The sequence below is a fragment of the Chaetura pelagica genome, unplaced genomic scaffold, assembly GCF_000747805.2.
Source record: "Chaetura pelagica isolate M959 unplaced genomic scaffold, ChaPel_1.0 scaffold141, whole genome shotgun sequence".
Lineage (NCBI taxonomy): Eukaryota > Metazoa > Chordata > Aves > Apodiformes > Apodidae > Chaetura > Chaetura pelagica.
Genome location: NW_009952059.1, coordinates 543,104 through 560,880, shown reverse-complemented (window position 1 = coordinate 560,880; position 17,777 = coordinate 543,104). Strand labels below are relative to the sequence as shown.

The 17,777-nt window shown below is 39.6% G+C and overlaps 1 protein-coding gene across 1 annotated transcript in view; it reads right to left on the bottom strand.

The window, feature by feature from the left end:
* The window catches only part of RELN (reelin), a 257,122-nt gene that overhangs the window by 83,759 nt on the left and 155,586 nt on the right, over window positions 1-17,777 (bottom strand). The window contains exons 19-23 of the mRNA XM_010004142.1: window positions 17,284-17,517; window positions 16,518-16,679; window positions 11,804-12,040; window positions 5,136-5,328; window positions 2,439-2,551 (exon numbers count right to left, since the gene is read on the bottom strand). Coding sequence (XP_010002444.1) covers window positions 2,439-2,551; window positions 5,136-5,328; window positions 11,804-12,040; window positions 16,518-16,679; window positions 17,284-17,517 — 939 coding nt within the window. The remainder of the gene's footprint in view (window positions 1-2,438; window positions 2,552-5,135; window positions 5,329-11,803; window positions 12,041-16,517; window positions 16,680-17,283; window positions 17,518-17,777) is intronic.

Sequence of the window (17,777 nt, the reverse complement as noted above, 5' to 3'; positions counted from 1 at the left end):
CCACCTCACTACCTGACCATCAAGAGCACACTTCCTCAGTTTATCTACGAGGATGCTGTGGGAGACCGTATCAAATGCTTTACAAGATAAACCACATCTACCACTCTACCATCATCTATCCACCTAGTAACTTCCTCATAGAAGGCTATGAGGTTGGTCAAACATGACTTCCCCTTGCTAAAACCATGTTGACTGCTCTTAATGACCCCCTTATCCTTGATATGCCTAGAGATAGCACCAAGAACAAGTTGTTCCATCACCTTTCCAGGGATGGAGGTGAGAATGACTGGTCTATAGTTATCTGGGTCCTCCTTCTTGCCCTTCTTGTAGACTGGAGTGACATTTGCTATTCTGCAGTCTTAGGCACCTCTCCTGTTGCCCATGACTTACCGAAGATGATGGAGAGTGGCCTAGCAGTGACCTCCATCAGTTCCCTCAGCACCCATGGATGTATTCCATCCAGATCCATCAATTTATGGATGTCCAGATCGCTTAACTGATCCCTAACCCAATCCTCATCTACCAAAGCAAACTCTTCCTTCATCCCAACTTCTTCTGGAGCTTTAGGGATCAGGGGCTCCTGGGGAGAATCTGCAGCAGTGAGGACAGAGGCACAGAAGGCATTCAGCACCTATGCCTTCTTTATATCCTCTGTCACCAGGGCACCCACCTCATTCAGCAGTGGGCCTATATTGCCTCTAGTGTTAGTTCTATCTGCAATGTACACAGTAAGTTATACAATAAGTTATATAACTTTACACAATAAGTAAATAAATAAATAAATTTATTCCAATCATAACCCAAAGGAGAGAACAAGTCCTCAGTCTGTTCCTTCCTGGTGGAACAGAAAGAGGGAAAGCAGCTGAGCTGCATCGGGTGTACTGGGTTGCTTTTGGTGGAGAACATGCAGTTGTCCTTTCTCTCCACCCTGATTACGCCATAGAGCAACATAGGCATACTGAAAACATGTTTTATGAAAAGCAAAGTAATGTTCAGTGGTAATTTGTACCTTAATTACAAACAAAACTCTGCTAACAGATGGGAATCCCTCAGATACAAGACAGTGTGAAATATTTATGATTTGTGAGCAGCATAAAGCAGGAATCTGGCTATTATTTCCTCATGATTTCTCCCCACAGTCTCCTAAATTAAAATGGAATTATTTGCTTCTGTCACCTCATATGCTGAGGAAAATAATATTAGATCCTAAAGAAAAAAAGGCTCACAACACTGGCATTAATATAAACTATACAGTGTATAATAAACTCTGAGTACAGTATACATATTCTAAATAAATTTTAAAATAACAGCCTACTTTGGAGTAAATCCTGCAAAATTGTAGCTGCTTTTTAAACTCCTAACTGCCAATGTGAGCCACAGATTTTACAGCTGGTGGCATATAATGGCATGTAAAATGTAGTGCATTATAACTAAGTACAGAGCAGTTATTTTTAGCCTTATTTGTGTCATTTAGCATTATCTGACCTGATGTGCTTTAAGGATTCAATATTTGCCCCTAGTGTTTTGCCTGGAAATAGGAAATTCTGAATATAGTCTACACAGTAAAATTGACCAGTGTGTTGAAAGAAGGTATTACTGTGGGGTGGTTGATAGAAATAGATTGTGTTGAGTCTGTGGAGAGTGCAGAAAAATTATGAAGGACAGGGAGATAGAACGGTAACTGAATCTGAGCAAGCTCTTGTTAAAATTGCTGTGATTCATTCAGGTCAAACATAAGCAAGGTGTAACTAATTAGAATAATTTAATTCTCAAATGGAGGAAGCCCTGAAGATTATTGAGATTTATGTAAACTTTTATTTCTATGTTATAATGAAGCTTTAAAAACAAATAATGGAAGAAAAAAAATCAGTTAAGTAAATAAACATGTTAGGGCAGGAAAAGCAAGTTTGATTATAATAAGATGAATAGGGTAGTGCTTTTGACAATTTTTGTTGCTTTTTTTTTGTAGAAGAGAATGTTATTTTTGAAGACATGCTATACAAAGAAACAAGAGGTAAAAAATTCCCAGAAATGAATCATTAGTTATTGTTTATACAAGGCTTTGGTGTGAAGATGTAAACAATAAGGAATGTGCAAAATAAAAAGTAACAATCCAAATAAAGCCTTCCTGCAGTGGGCCATTTACAGACAAGTACTATTTTTTCAATGGTATGAACTTTATTAGAAGAGTCAGTGTATCTATTAAAAACAATCCTAAACAATAGTTTCTGGTGACTTCATCAGCATTTCACTCTCTAATGATTCAAGGAAGGCATTGAATGTTAAATATCTGCAACTGGGCAGCCCTGGTACTCTGGCACCCCACCCACCAAGTTGAGTGGAGCACTTGATCTTTGCCATAGGTGTATAAAAATATATGAACTAGCTGCACACAACAACAACCACAACCACCAACAAGAACAAAGCAAAATGCTCACCAGGTTTTCTGTGGTAAAAGGACAGTGATTCTTCTCCACTGAGTAAATTCACTGGAGTGGTAAATACTTGCTGATGTAAACTCCTGGCAGCTTGGCATACTTGGAAGACATTCCTTGAAGTAAAATATTTCAAAACCAGATAAATGATGAAGCAGAACAGGGAAGAGAAGAATTAAACATGCACAGAACCAGGAGCTTGCCTGTGTCCAGATGTTGCAACAGAAGAGACAGAACCAGAAAAAACTTGGTCTGATCCAAAAACATTATCCGAAAACTAACAGTAGTAAAATTAGGGATAGAAGAAAATCACATGACTCATTAAAAGGCATGTATTTAGCATTAGTGACTAGTTTTTCCACGAGGGTGTCTATCTCATTGTTTTTACTATACTCACTCCAGCATCCAGTGCTGACTATGGAGTAAGTCTGCAAGTCCACTGTGGAATAAGTCTGCAAAAGTGACCTCCAGACCATTATTGCAGTAATTTCAGAAACCCACTTGTGAACCTGGGGGTGCTGGCTCACTTCATTCCCTCCATCTGCAGTAGTAAGTAGCAGGAGGAACCTTCAGAGGCACGCAAGTGCTCCTAATTCTGTTCTACTGAAGTGGCTTCCAGAGGCCCTTACCATGCTCTGCAGCTGTATTGCCTTGGACACCTACAGTAAATAGTATAAATTCCCCCTTCCTCCTTCTATGATTCTTTCTGTATATAACTCTGATGGGGTCTGTTCCCCAGATTTTCCTTTTTCTTTTCATGATCATGATCATGTCTTATTTATACTAAACATAAAGGCAGTCCATTATCCCAGCTTCTTACAGTTTTCTGGACCTGCCATCCCATGTGACCCCATTTTTCTGCAATATTCCATCTATTTATTTATATACTGCCAAAACAGCACCCAAAACTTCTGTGCTGTGGTTTTGATGAGGTATTAAAGCAGGGCTTTAATGCTATTACCAACCCATCTGTTCCTTCTCTGGCCACCCATTCAGAGAGTTTCTTCTGCCACTGCTCTGACAGCACAGCTCCTTCTGACCATCCCTACGTCTCCAAAAGCCTTTCACTGTTTGCTGCTGTGCTCATCCCCATATGTGGTGTCAGGCAGAAGCAGGACCTTTGGGACAGGCCTATGCAGGTAGCCTACTTTTACTGCCATGAAACAGTGATTCTCGACAGTAGTTAAAGCAATTAAGACTATTTATACAGTTAAAATATACAGTAATAGCTATATATTAAATTTTAAGAAGGGCAGAATATATTATTTTACAGATAAATTTATTGCACAGATATCTTAGAGTATTAAAGAAAAATCTGATAGCTAATTCTGTTTTGTTGTTTTGTTTTGTTGTTGGTTTTTTCAGTAGGCTTTCCAAAGGCTTAATTTCCTTTCCAGCAATTTTCAAACATTTTTCTTTGATTCATCTTCCTTAAAAGATCTTATAAAACAGGATCTGATCGGTCTGTGCAAAGCAAACAAAACTTTCAAACATTTTAATTAATTAGTGTTTTGTGTATTTGCCAGATTCTGTCCTTGAAATGTACTACAAATAGCTTTCTCTATTACTCTTTTATCATAGCAACATGGGCGGTGTTGAGAAAAATGATTCGGCTGCAAGTTCTCTCTGAACTCAGTTCCACTGAGAGAAGAGTGCTAAAATGTGAAGGCAACTGATCTTCCATTGATGGCAAGGACAAAGCCCAAACACCTACCACTGGGAACTATTCTTGGACACCATGATGATGCCTGTTAGGTGTAAAAGACATGAACATTGTTTGAAATACAGTATTTATAGCTTTCCTCTAAATTCTGCTTAAGGTAAGAAAGCATTACTTGTACTAGCAAAGTTTTAAAACTCAGTTACTGCCATTTCTCTAGTCTGCCCACCAAGGTAAACATGGCAAACACTTGTGATTCTATGGCAAAAGGTAACAAGGCAATGCTTTCATTGCTCACAGAAGATGTGGGACTGGACATTCCAGTCCCTCTCTGAACCTACAGAGCAGGCAGTGGAAAGGCACCAGTTCCCTGACACCCTCTGAACTTTGGGTAGTTCATCCCGAGGCCAGGGAAAGCCCAGCTTGCCATCTAAGAGGGAAAACAAAAGCGCAAATAATAGCCAAATGTGCTATTGTGTTAGTGCTGAGACAGGGCTGAGCCACGGGGGGAAAGAGCAGCCAACGCTGCTATTTGCACTTCTAGCAGACATGGGGAAACAGCCGGGTCATTACGGCCCTGGACTGTGTTTGAACCAGGGATGGGAGATGAAAGGCTCCACATAACAATCCCCCGAAGGAATGTGCTTTCCATTTGCGAAATAGCTGCGCACAAGGGCAGAAGGAATTTCTATCCGTTTAAATGCCAGGAAACAGTAGATGCATTTTGCTTTGAAAAACAAAGCAACAGTGCAGGAAAGATCTTGGCCATTACTCTGTAGCTCTGTCTAACTGACCCCCAGTTCTTTTCTCAGACTTGGTCACAATTCTGTGTTACAGTCTCACAGATACCTTTCTTCCAAATATAATGAAAAACAGTTAAAATACTTCCATTAGTCACTTTGACTGATTCCAACTGAGAATTTGGCTATAGAAAGGGGAATGAGAAAAACGTGTGCCTTTGTTCAATGCCACAACTGTATTTCAAGTGATCTCTGTATAAAGAGTTTATGGAAGAGAAAGGTTTTTGCTGCCAGCCTCACCTCCTGAACAAGATGCCATGTGAGACCATGGTTGGTGGAGTAGTCCAGTTTCACCTGGTTGTCCATATGAGGCGTAAATGCCTGACTGCAGCCCATCACCAAGTTGAACTGTATCATATACGAAGCACCAATCTGCATAGACTGGGTCTCCACGTACCGCATGCTGGAAGCTAACTTAGAATCTCCTGTAAAACTGAGAAATGTAAGGAAAGAATCAGGATCAATCACTGAAATAATTCAGAAAGGAACATCATGAATGGTTCTGGGTTAAATACAGTGTTGCTTCTTTCTTTGTTCTGCAGATTGGCAGGTGGGATGAAACAACCAACAGAAGCATCTTTTTGTTGGTACTTCTGCAAATTAGCAGGAAGGCCTTGAAGTATCCCAGAGTGTGAAACACTGAATTATTCTGTTAGTTCTTACTATATGCTCTTTGTATTAAGGATCAAGTTAGGATCAAGCAAAGGATAACACACAGAAAAAATAAAACAAAAAAAGTTAATTCCCCAGGAGTGTCCATTGCCTAAGGTCACATCACAGTGCTGGATATAATTTTGTTCAAACACTGAACAGTAAAGATATACTGCATTTAGTTTAAAATATTCTTATTACACAGACTTTTCATTCCATTGATTTTTCAAGTGATTTTATATGCAGTGCATTCACTGATTTTGAATCTGTTTCAGAGCTAATACTGTCTATCTTCAGCTTCTTCTCTGCAGGATGTCCTGATATAAGGTATTATCTAGTGAACTGGGGAAGATAATTTTGTCAGTATTAATGCCTGGAACATACCAAGTCTCATATATGACACAAGGTACCCAGTTAGCACATACATGGTAACATAATATATAATTTGAAATTACAAAGTTCTTATAATTTCAATGCAGGCTTTTCTTCAACAATGAAAAAAAAATCAAATGCAAGAGAGGTATAAGGAGGAAGTAATAACAACTTAAACTTGGAATCCTGCACACTAGCTTTTAAAACAGCATGTTTTTAAGAAAGTACACACAGAATGAAATTGCTTTCCTGTCCTAAGTTTGAAAGGTTCAGTTAGGGTCTTCAGAACTGCTATACTCCTTTCAGCTTCAGCATTTTCTAAGACTATTCTTAAATGTGAACCATTTAGGATAAAGACTGCATTTTTAAAAAGAAAATCTCTGCAAATCATTATGCAAAAATAAAAAGCTACATTCAGTACAGTGGTGATGAAGAGTAGACTAGCTCAAGGTTGCAGTAATGGTCAGATAAGTTACAGTTTATAATTTTGAATAAGAAATCCTCATCTTTCAATACCATACAATAAAAGTTATTAGCTTCTACTGTAAAATTCAAGGTCATGACAAAATTAGTATGAGGACTAGGAACACAAGTCAGCATTACTTAGCACTCTTTTAAATTAATTCACTGTCCCACACTGTTTTCTATAGTGTCCTTTCCAGACAGGGAACTTCACTCATCAATGTCCTACCTTAAAGCTTTAGAAGGGATCACTGAAAGCTGACATTAGCTATGTCATTATCAAATGGCTGTTACTTGGCACAGATTAAGACCCAGGCTCCCTTCTACCCTCTGACCTTGTTCTCTGTGACTTCATTTCCTAAAGGATGATCCAACTCAAGGCACCATATGAAACCACCCAGTCTATGGCGATCGGCATCACAAACTGACTGTGGATGGACATTCCCATGACTACTGGAGCACAGTCATGGACAACCGGACCAGAAGGAAATAAGTTGCCTTGGAAAACTGTATAATAACTGTTAGCTCTTTCAGTCAGTGTTACCAGTGTTTTTCTTCTCAATAGGAAGGATAAACTTACGTTGAGCAGAGGGTATAATATATACTTGTCAGTGGTCCAGCTGGCAACCTGTGGTTTCTGGTTTCATTCTTAGAACTGAATGCATCTCAGAAGAATTTGTTTGGATAATGCCTGAATTTATTTTTCTTCCAAACTTTATCTTATACTTTTGAAAATGACAAAACCCTGCAAATGTAAAAGTTAAATCTGACTTGTCTGACTGGGTTTAATTTCTAAAATGCAGCTTGAAATTTTATGGCTGATAGGGGAAATAAAATTTTAAACAAAGCCCTCTTGGGAAATCTGTGCCAGTACAACCAGGCTCTTCAGGTATCAGTCAGCCATGTGCAGTGTAACCAGCTGAAAGACATGTGTAGCAATGATTTGGAAAATGATTTGGCAGTGCACACCTGGGCACAACACATCATTACCTAAAGCTCCTTCTGATAGGAACAAAGGAGTTGAAACTAGTTTAATGAAGCATCTGCCCAGAAGCTGTCTGTCCCAAAGTGATGGAAGAGAAGTGAAGGACTGGTGCTCAGTGTAGGTGCAAAGAATTGAATGTTTCATTTTGTATCCACAAAAATTCCCTCTTTCAATATTACTGGTGGAAAATTAGAAAAAAAAAATAAATCTTGGACTCTGATCTTTTTCACCAGTGTCATTTAGGTCATGAATTCATTTTTGTGTGATAACTTAGCCACTGGATACTGTACATGGTACATTAAATAAGCATTGTTTTAAAGCCAAAACAGCCCTTTAAAATGGGTACTAAGAAATGTGGAAAAAGGAAGCTAATGAGGAGATGAAGACAATCTGTGGTACTTCTTAAAAAGCTCTTTTAAGGGGAGGAAATCACATTATGGGTTCACTAAGTCTTTTATCATCCACAGATTGCCTCCAGCTGAACAAGGATAACATTAAAGGTGGGGCCTCCACCTTTTATGTGCTACTGCTTCACTTTCTAGCTTTCCTGTGTCTGTGGGTAGGGGTGTGCTCTTCTGTTGGAATACCAAACGTTTTCTTTGTTCTGGGAGTTATGCAGCTGGAATACATTTCTGGATTTTGTAAAAGACAGACTAATGTCCCTGGCATAACAATAACTAACTAAGAACTCTTCAGAAATGAGAATGCATTTTTGTATAAATATGTATCTGTGAGTTGGTTTCCAGCCCGTATGTAATTAGACCTGCAGAGGTACAGGAACACAATACCCATAGGTGCCCTCAGAACAATCTCTCTCCCTCCAAGCACCACCAACTAATTGGTACATCTGGGAATGATATCACAGCCAATGTCAGCCAACCTGCTCTGCTCCAAACTGCTCTGGGATCCCCTGAGTTACTGCGTTTTCAAGGCTGGTACTTTCAGGAATATTGAAAAGCCACACAGATGTAGCTGATTTTGTAGAGCTGCATTGACTAAGAATATTGACAGGATGGCCAAATGCTCACACCAGCCCCACCTCTGCTTCCATCAAAGGCAGGAGGTGCTTATGTCTTTTTACATCATATCATAGAATCATAGAATGAACATACATAAACATGCTTTGTTAAAAAATTCCTAAACATATTAATAGGTTTTAATTACCTGAAATAAACTTTCTGCATTTTACAGAGTAATAATTAATCTAAAAAACCAACACATTTTATAAACATAAATAAACTATCAAGCTGATGTAGGGTATTATATTGCTCCATAAGGGTAGTTAATTATGAGGCAGATTTACAGTCTTCCCTCAGGCTGATCCAGAGACAGTGGGACACTCTATTGTCCATTAGATCAAGTTAAAGCATAATGTCATAATCTGACTGAAGATAGTTTGCTTATATGAGGGTTTTTTTATTTGTGTCTAGATTAAAATAAAATAAAAAGTTTTAATGTCCTTATCAAGACTTAAATGTAGTTCAGCAAAGGGCTGTATATACTCTGGAACACTCAGAAGCATTGGGGTCAAAACCTTGCCTGTGTATGAGCATTTTGGTAAGTGATGAATTAACATAGATCATCACTCAATTGAAAAAAAATGTTCTGGGGTCCTCTCAGTATGCACAATATACTTGCTGTAAACAAGTAAAAGAATCAATATAAAACCAAATGTTGACAATTGCAATCAAATCAAGTGACTGTTCCAGATACAGTGCATTATGAACCACTCAAAAATCACCTTTGTTCAAAACGTATATGTAGCAACAAACCTCTCTTTTCTAAATGTAATCAGATATTGGAAAGAACAACCTCCTTCTTCAACTAAAATTAATGTCCCCCTCATCACTTTTTCCCAGTTTTAAGGATTTTAAGGATTTTAGATTCTGAGACAGAAATGGAGGCCTAATAGACAATTATGGACAATTCAGTGAAACAAGGCCTCGGGATAACACCCTGTAAAATGATTTATAGCATATTTACCATAGTTCTACTAATGAAAAAGCAGTTGTCAGGCTTTTCTCAAGAGGATGGTGTCAGTGCTACTGCAAACTCTGCTCACAGAAAGTCACGAGTTGGAAAATGAGAACCAAATGGACTCACAGCTGGGAAAAGCCAACAATAATTAATTTAACTAGTGGTCGTTTGTACAGACTTTGTGTAAGTTTAAAAATTTCCCTTGAGAGAAACAAGGTCAGTGAAGGATAGAGTTCAGGTCTTCTAGTGATAATGAAAAATACATAAATAGCAAGGAAATATTTCAAAGGCATCAATTCTTTATTTGATGCAGGGAAAGTTCAACATTTCCACTATGATCGAGCACTACAAATCCTAGCCAATATATGGGATGGAGATTTTAGAGTAGAGTTTATTACTTTGACTCTGATTTAGAGTCATAGGAGGCAAACAGGAACCTCTGCTATCTCAAATAACCTACCCTCCTCCCCATGATAAACTGGTCTTACAAGAACAGAGAGAAAACAATGTCATTAAAGAGCTTTCATTCCAATTCTTTGATGAAGAAGATGCAAACAGTTTGAGCCCTAACATGTTGTTTCATTTTAATGAGCAGCAAGTACCTTTATTGTCCTTATTAAAGTGGTTAATGGTGCTTCTACTGCCTCATTATCACCACTAGAACACATTCCGTGTTGTTCCAACTGCTAAGCAAACTCCTTTTAGTTTGACAGATGATCAGAAAGTCAAATAAGATTGCTCAGAGATACTTGTTAATAAAATTCCAACAGTGTCTCTGAGTGTCCATGGGGATGCTAAAATTATTTCTATTTTCTTGAGGCTTTCTATAATTACTGTGATTGTTCTTTCTCCAAATAAATCTATCTATGCCAATTAAAGCCGTACTGTTTTATATGTTGATTAGACTAGCATGAAATTGTTATTTGTTTCTAATAAAAAGATAGAGTTTAAATTGAGTTTCCCTTGTAAGAATTCCACATTTTACACTTGCATACTCCAGAATTTAATTTTTTATGAGTCAGGTTCATGTTTTACTAAAAAAGCTTATCTTTACACAGACATAACAGAATTTTCTTTTTAATTTGTTTTTAACTTCTTTTTCTTTTCTTTATTTCTTTTTCCCCTCCTTTTATTCCTTTGTGGCAGGTGATGTTTTCTTGCTTTTCTTTCTAAATACACAGCACATTTTAGGTGTAATTGCAATATGTCATAATGTTGACCACAGTGTAAATGACTAAATGGATATAATACCAGACAAAATAACTACAAATGGCTAAAATAATTCTACAACATACTGCTGCCTTTCTTTTTATGAGTGTAACCTAATGGCTGTGTAAACAGATATGAGCATCACTTAAAAACTGTTCGGACTCTGTACTTAACCAATTTTATTTCATAATCTGTGTACTGATTTTAAACTGACTGGGTCTTAAGTGAGCATTATGAACATTTTCTAGATTGTTTCTATTAGTATATTCTTTAAATATTTTGTGGGGAAGGAATGCTACATTCAAAGTTCCCATCAAACATAAATAAATCTCTGGGCAATAGGGTGGAAATCACAGAATCACTTAGGTTGGAAAAGACCTTCAAGTTCATTGAGTCCAGCCATTAACTACTGTACCAAGCCCAGCACTGAGCCATATCCCCAAGCACCACATCGAGACGACTTTTGTACACATCCAGGGATGGTGACTCAACCACCTCCCTGGGCAGAATGTTCCAATGTCTGACAGCCCTTTCAGTGAAAAAGTTCTTCCTAATGTCTAGCCTAAACTTCCCCTGGCAGAGCTTGAGGCCCTCTTGTTCCCTCTTGTTCTATGACCAGTTACTTGTGAGAAGAGACCAGCACCCACCTCTTTACAACCTCCTTTCAGGTAGTTGTAGAGGGCGATGAGGTCTCTCCTCAGCCTAATTGTCTTCAGACTAAACAGCCCCAGTTCCCTCAGCTGCTCCTCATGAGACTTGTTCTCTAGGTCCTTCACCAGCTTTGTTGCCCTTCTTTGGACATGCTCAAGCACCTCAATATCTTTCTTGTATTGAGGTGCCCCAAACCGCACACAGTACTCGAGGTGTGGCCTCACCAGTGCTGAGTACAGGGGGACGGTCACCTCCCTGGTACTCCTGGCCACACTATTTCTAATACAAGCCAGGATGCCATTGGCCTTCTTGGCCACCTTGGCACACTGCTGGCTCATATGCAGCCACCTATCAATCAGGTGCCCCTGGGTCACTTTCTGCTGGACAGCTTTCCAGCCACTCTTCCCCCAGCCTGTTGCGTTGCTACTTACTGTTATTTGCAGTTAGATTATTAACTGTATTTTTGTCCATAATGTGAGGATGAGACAATTACTGTGAATAGCTGCCAGAAAGACTAATCTGCAGGAATCATGTGGTTCTTAACAGGATGAATACACAAAGAAAACAAAAGTAGAATAGAAATTACTTATGTGTTTCTCACCAAAGAGTCCAGTCATGTCCACAGTAGGGCTGAACATTTCCCAGGTAGAATCCCAGAGATTGTGTGACTTCAACTAGGTTGGTGAAGTCCAGACTGATGCTATTGAAAAGCACAGAGGTCATGATGATTTCATCAATCGCCCACACATCTTCGCCTTGAGAAGAGTGATATGGTTGCCACCATCTGAACTGAATGCCAACCTGTCTTGCATCCTCAGGCAGCTCCACTGAAATTATTCTGGAAAAGAAAACAAAATTATTCCTGTTTGTCCTAAATCCATGGGGATGTATTTTCTGGCTATATTTTCTTACTGACTAAAAACAATGGGTTAAATTCAGCCCACAAGTACGTTATCATCTACCGGTATAGTTCCTACCAGACAAATCAACAGGAGAATTGTTGGTTCTCTTGGTAGTCAGTGTCTTTATTGAACAACAGCCATGTGGAAAAGCCATGAATTTTGTAAACTCTGCTGCTACTGTGGAGCTCTCCCTAAATTTTACAGTTGCTCTTGCTTGCTACAGGAAACTCGAATGCCCTCCATCTGAAACCCATCTGTAGGTCAGGGGCTTCAGCTGCCAAAGGGATGATCAGCTGACAAAGATTTACAAATTCCAGCTCCACTTTCTCAGACTTGGTGGATTTTATCCTGATCTGAAGAGGTGCATCTTCTTAACATCTGTGCTTGTTTCTGCACAGCACTGACATCATGCCTGGGTTGCTCTTGTCCTAGAAGAACCCATCCCTCTAAATTGCCATGTTCAAGGGAGAAAAGGTTCATCTTGTGAGAGAGTGTGATTATGTGTAGTCTCTTATGACACACACTTTTCTTCTGGAGTTGCACAGAAATGCAAGTGGAGGAGAATCCCAGGCACTTCTCCTGGTATGCAAGGTCATCTGATTTGTTATGGCAGCTAAGTCAACAAACCTAAAATTGACAAACTGCAAAGAAAATTAAGAGTAATATCTAATTTCCAGGAGCAATTATTGTATACAGCACCAGGAAGTATGCATTAATTGCCACAGCAACGACACCTTCGTGAAAGCTCCATCAGTCACCAGGACCATGGTGCCCATGCAATGCCTGAGAGCTCTGAAACAGGGTGGCAGCAGGGACACGTGTCTCGACTGGTGTACAATTATTTGCTGGCAAAAGAGTTTTCAGCAAGCTCATCATGTAGCTGGTATTTTTCATTCTCTTAGGGGAAATGTGGGTAAAATGACAAATCAGGAAAACTGCAAACATGATTTAATACTTTAGCACCAAGTTGTTTTTTTTCCAGATTTAAGGCTTTCTAAGCTGACTGTTGCAATGTTTTGTTCCCTATGTATGACACGTGTCTTGTGCCTGCAGTGTCCTTAGTGCAAAACTATGCTCTTAAAGATGACTTGCTAAACTGTCTTTGTCAACAACAAATGTACAGTACTGCTGTTTAATGTCACATTGATTTTAAATAAGAATACATTAAGCCATTAGCAAGAAAAAAAAATGAAATGGCTTGGCTAAACAAGAGAGAAGTACTCAAAAATTCCTGGCTGACATTTCTAGGAGCTGCTTTCTGCTGGTCATAAACTGGAGAGAGCAGCACTGAGGGACAGCCAGAGGTGATGGCTGCTGTGTCCCCATGGCAAGGGACCAGCAGTGCACACATTTCATGTATGGTGGATACATTTCTTTTGCTGATCAGATAAACAAGCTTGAATGACTTCATACCCTTCTAAGAGAAAGACCAAGACCCTTATTCTCCGTCACATGAATAAACCATAAGGACTTCCTCAACATGAGGAAGAAGTTCTCTACTGTGAGGGTTACAGAGCACTGGAACAGGCTCCCCAGAGAGGTTGTGGAGCCTCCTTCTCTGGAGACTTTCAAGACCTGTCTGGATGCCTTTCTGAGTGATCTGCCCTAGTTGTGTGGGGTTTGTTGGGGTTTTTTTGGTCCTGCTCTGGCAGGGGGGTTGGACTCGATGATCTTTGGAGGTCCCTTCCAGCCCATAATATTCTGTGATTCTGTGACTTTTTTTGTACCAAGGTTTCTCTAATAAACAGCAACCTTACAACTTTTTGGGCTGATTTTTAAAGGCATAAATGACACTAAATCACTACTTATCCTAAAAGGTGTGGGTAGCTTTGTATTCCATGGCTCAGCAGGGAGAACCTGAGGAAAGCTGGTACCCTGGTCAGGAGGAGTGCTGCATCCAGTGTACACCAGGGAGCTCTTGGCATTTTGTGAGCTAATGCTCCTTTATAATCCTGGGTGTATTTCTCTGCTGGTGACTGTTGCTGATGCCTGCATCTTCCCTTCTAACTCATAAACTCACCCATGTGGACACTAATTCTTACTGACAGTAATTTACAGAAAATCCTAAATCATGCCATATACCACTGATGTACCTATTGGATGTTAAAATATTTAACACACGTTAAAATAAATTTCTTATCCCAGGGGATTAATCAAACATAATTTAAAAACGTTAGTGTAAGCCACCATATATGGCACATATGTTAGTATGCAGGACCTGACTGCACCTCCAGTTATAACAGCATGTCCTGTCTGGCTTTGATTTGCTGGAGATAGATGGAGAGGGAGGGAGATTCTTGCTAATGACTTTGCTGCTGTAGAAAAGAAGTGTGTTCCTACTAACACAACCAGTTACCATTAGATTTCTTAAAAGCCAGCTGGGAGACCTTTGCTCTGATCTCATTCTTTCCAGCTATGCGCATACCTAATACTGAAAAGCCACCGCTGTTCTGCTCAGAAGAAAAATGCAGCTGTCAAATGGTAGCAAATTAAATGCACCTTTTCAGCAGAACATTAAAAGTGTAATTATTTTTTGTATGACTGAAGATTAATTAAATTTCTGGATACAGATTGATTGCCAAACTTTACAGCAGTCTATCTATGTTACCAAAAGTGCTGATATTTTCAGACAATATAATAAGAAAAGGTGAAGCTTTCTTCATGTTCTTCATCATAATTATTGCCAGTGTTATCCTCAAGTTTGTATGTCTATCATTTTTCCATCTGCCCAGAGTGAAGTATACATATCCTATGGCAAAACCTTTCTAACCCGTGTATGTTATTCCCAGCTCTTTGCCCTTTCAGAAAAACAGAAATGAAATGTTTCATATTTAATCTCAAAAATCAAAAAAAAAAAATATCTGGCATCAATATAATTTACCATATTTATATCTTAAACTTCATTGAAATCAGTCATCAGAATGTGTATTTTCCTTTTCGTTATAAAAATTTCATAATGCTATATATTAAAAACTTTTAGGGAAATATAATTCCTACAGCTGTAATCTTGAATCTCAGAATTAGAAACAAAGTCATATAAAATATATATATGACTATAATAAAGGATGGGATGAGCATTTCAGTTCCTAGGCTCTTTCCTTTGGAACCATTTAAAACTTCAGAATTTAAAGTCCTCATACAATATACTTCTAACAAATACAGCTATTCCTCTCAGATTTCTTCTTATAGCTCCCATGTAATGTTACAAATTTTATTTCTATTAGAATATTCTTAAGCACCTTTTGTATATTGTAATTTTGTATAGTTATTAACAAGATGAGTAAAACATTTATTTTATTTTATTTTAATGAGCTGACCTGAGCTCAGTATATGTAAATAATGAAAGTTATACGTAGCTAAAGTGACTTGCAGACTTATCTATAGTTTCACACCTGGGGTTGGCTCAGGCATTATCCTGGAATTGGAGGGGTAAGTAAGAGGACACAAGACAAAGCCACCCTTGGGCAGGAGTGGACCAGCTGGAATGGGACCTGCGGTGCCACCATCAGCCCCTCTTGTGTGCCCCTCGCAGTGCATCTCCTTTCATGGGGATATCCTGGCTCTGCAGGAGCACCCCATGAAGGTGGATGCTTCCAGGTTTCAGTGGGTTTGCACAGAGCCAGCCCAGATTGTTCTGGGCTTGCAGTACAGGTGTGCTCATGGAGAATCCTGATTCTGCATGTGCTTAATTAAGACTGGTGGGTGGTCTCACAAAGGTAACCGTAAGTAATACTGTCTTTAAACACCTCAGATGCACTCCTCTCTAATCTGACACCAAACAGTAGTGCTGCTAGATGACATAGGTCTTTGTTCAGCTTTCCCGTGATTTGCACAATTCCCAGGCATGATCACTGACAGGACTTCCAGGGCACAGAGTCCAGCCCAGAGGCACAAGCACGAAGTGTAAACCCCTTCATCATGGGCACAATGTCCCCGCTGACCTGGAGAGACCCTCACAGTCAGATTTTATCTCAGCTGTCCTGCACTGCCTGTGCATCCCTAATCCCAGAAGGTGGTGTAGTGAAGGTATCTATGTCTCCAAAGCTACAAATAATTTATTTTAATTTATCTTTACATGTGGCTGTTGCCATGGGAAGTGACATGGCCCAAAGTCCCACAAGTACATTTCTTCCTGCTCATCCTGCTCTGCCTCAGCTTGTTCTATCACCTCACCTGAGACCCAGAGGCTGTTAAATCCATGTGTTCTTTTTTACAGAAGCAGGCAAAAATAGGAAGTACCCAGAACAGCTGCAAAATTTTAAGGAAAAGTGGGGATTTCAGTGTGCAGTAAAAGATCTTCACTTATTCCTGCACCACGTGGACATATGTACTTACTCCCTGCACTGCAATGACCACCATTCCAGTGTTAACTGCATGTAGATAACACTCCTTGGAATACTTATGCATATATACCTTGGCTCGTGGTAGTTGAGATATGAGTAGTGTTCCAGTAGTTTCCAGGTAATCCCATTGTTGTAGGAGTAGTGCAGCAACACTCCCTCCCCGGGCTGGTCAGGGGCTTTGCAGGTGCTCAGCACGGACTTGCTGCCCAAGCGCAGCGTGAACTGCAGGAACCTGGGTCAGAATTACACAAATATATATATAGGGCACCATATGCATACTGGTTGTTTGTTGTTGTGGTTTTTTTCCCCCCCTAATTATGTTGGTTTCAGATCTTTTAAATCTAGACAAATTTTGATAAATAACAGTTATGGGGTTTGATACATCCAATTTGTTTTAACTGTCAAGTAATGCAATGTGGCTCATATAGTGAAAAAATGCTAATCGTTACAGCATTTAATTATTTATTAGGCACTGAAGGGGAGGTGGAGATAGTGAATGGATCTAATCAACTGCCACAAGCTGTCAAATAAACACAACCTTATAAATAATTAATTAGCACTTGGCTTTGACACTCAGGTTTGATATTAACATTTCATATTTTCCACCTGAGCTGTACCGTAACTTCTCTCCAGCCTGTTTTGGGCTCTGTTGTTTACAAAGCGGGAGGAAAAAAAGCAAAGCTATGAAATCACCATTAAAATAGGGAACTAGGAGTTTTTTAAAAAAACCTTTTCCTCCTGCTAAAATAATTGGCTTAATAATACGCATGGTTGTAGCTGAAAGGAGAAGGGTACTAGATTTCTTTGCCTTCACATTACTGCTCCCTCCCTCTCACCTGGACTGGGAGCTGTCAAGGAAGGAGGTGATCAGCTGGCGCCTCCCATCCTTGTTGAAGACCAGGGCCTTGCCACTGGCCAGGACCCCACAGCCAAAGCTGACCTCAGCCCCTCGGATGGAGTAAAAATTGTGGTAGGAGGAGAGGCGGGAGCTGGCGAAGCTCTCTGAGATGAAGACAGGGAAGGTCTGTGATGCCATCTCGCACGCCGGCCCTGAGAAGCCGGGGTCGCACCTGCAGGTGAGGATAATTGAAAGGTGTAATTAATGACTTGTCTTCTGTGGTTGGTTGGCAAACCAACACAGCAACTGCAAGATGGTCATGAACAGAAGATGTCCCTCTCAAATCTAAGGACCAGGAACCCCTTTAAACTTCCTTTAGGTATTGCACAGCCAATGACTTTCTGTGAGCTAGTACGTACTTTTCCAACTTAAAAAAAATGTGGTTATGAACACCCCACCAATCTACACAACACACACAATACAGAAACATTT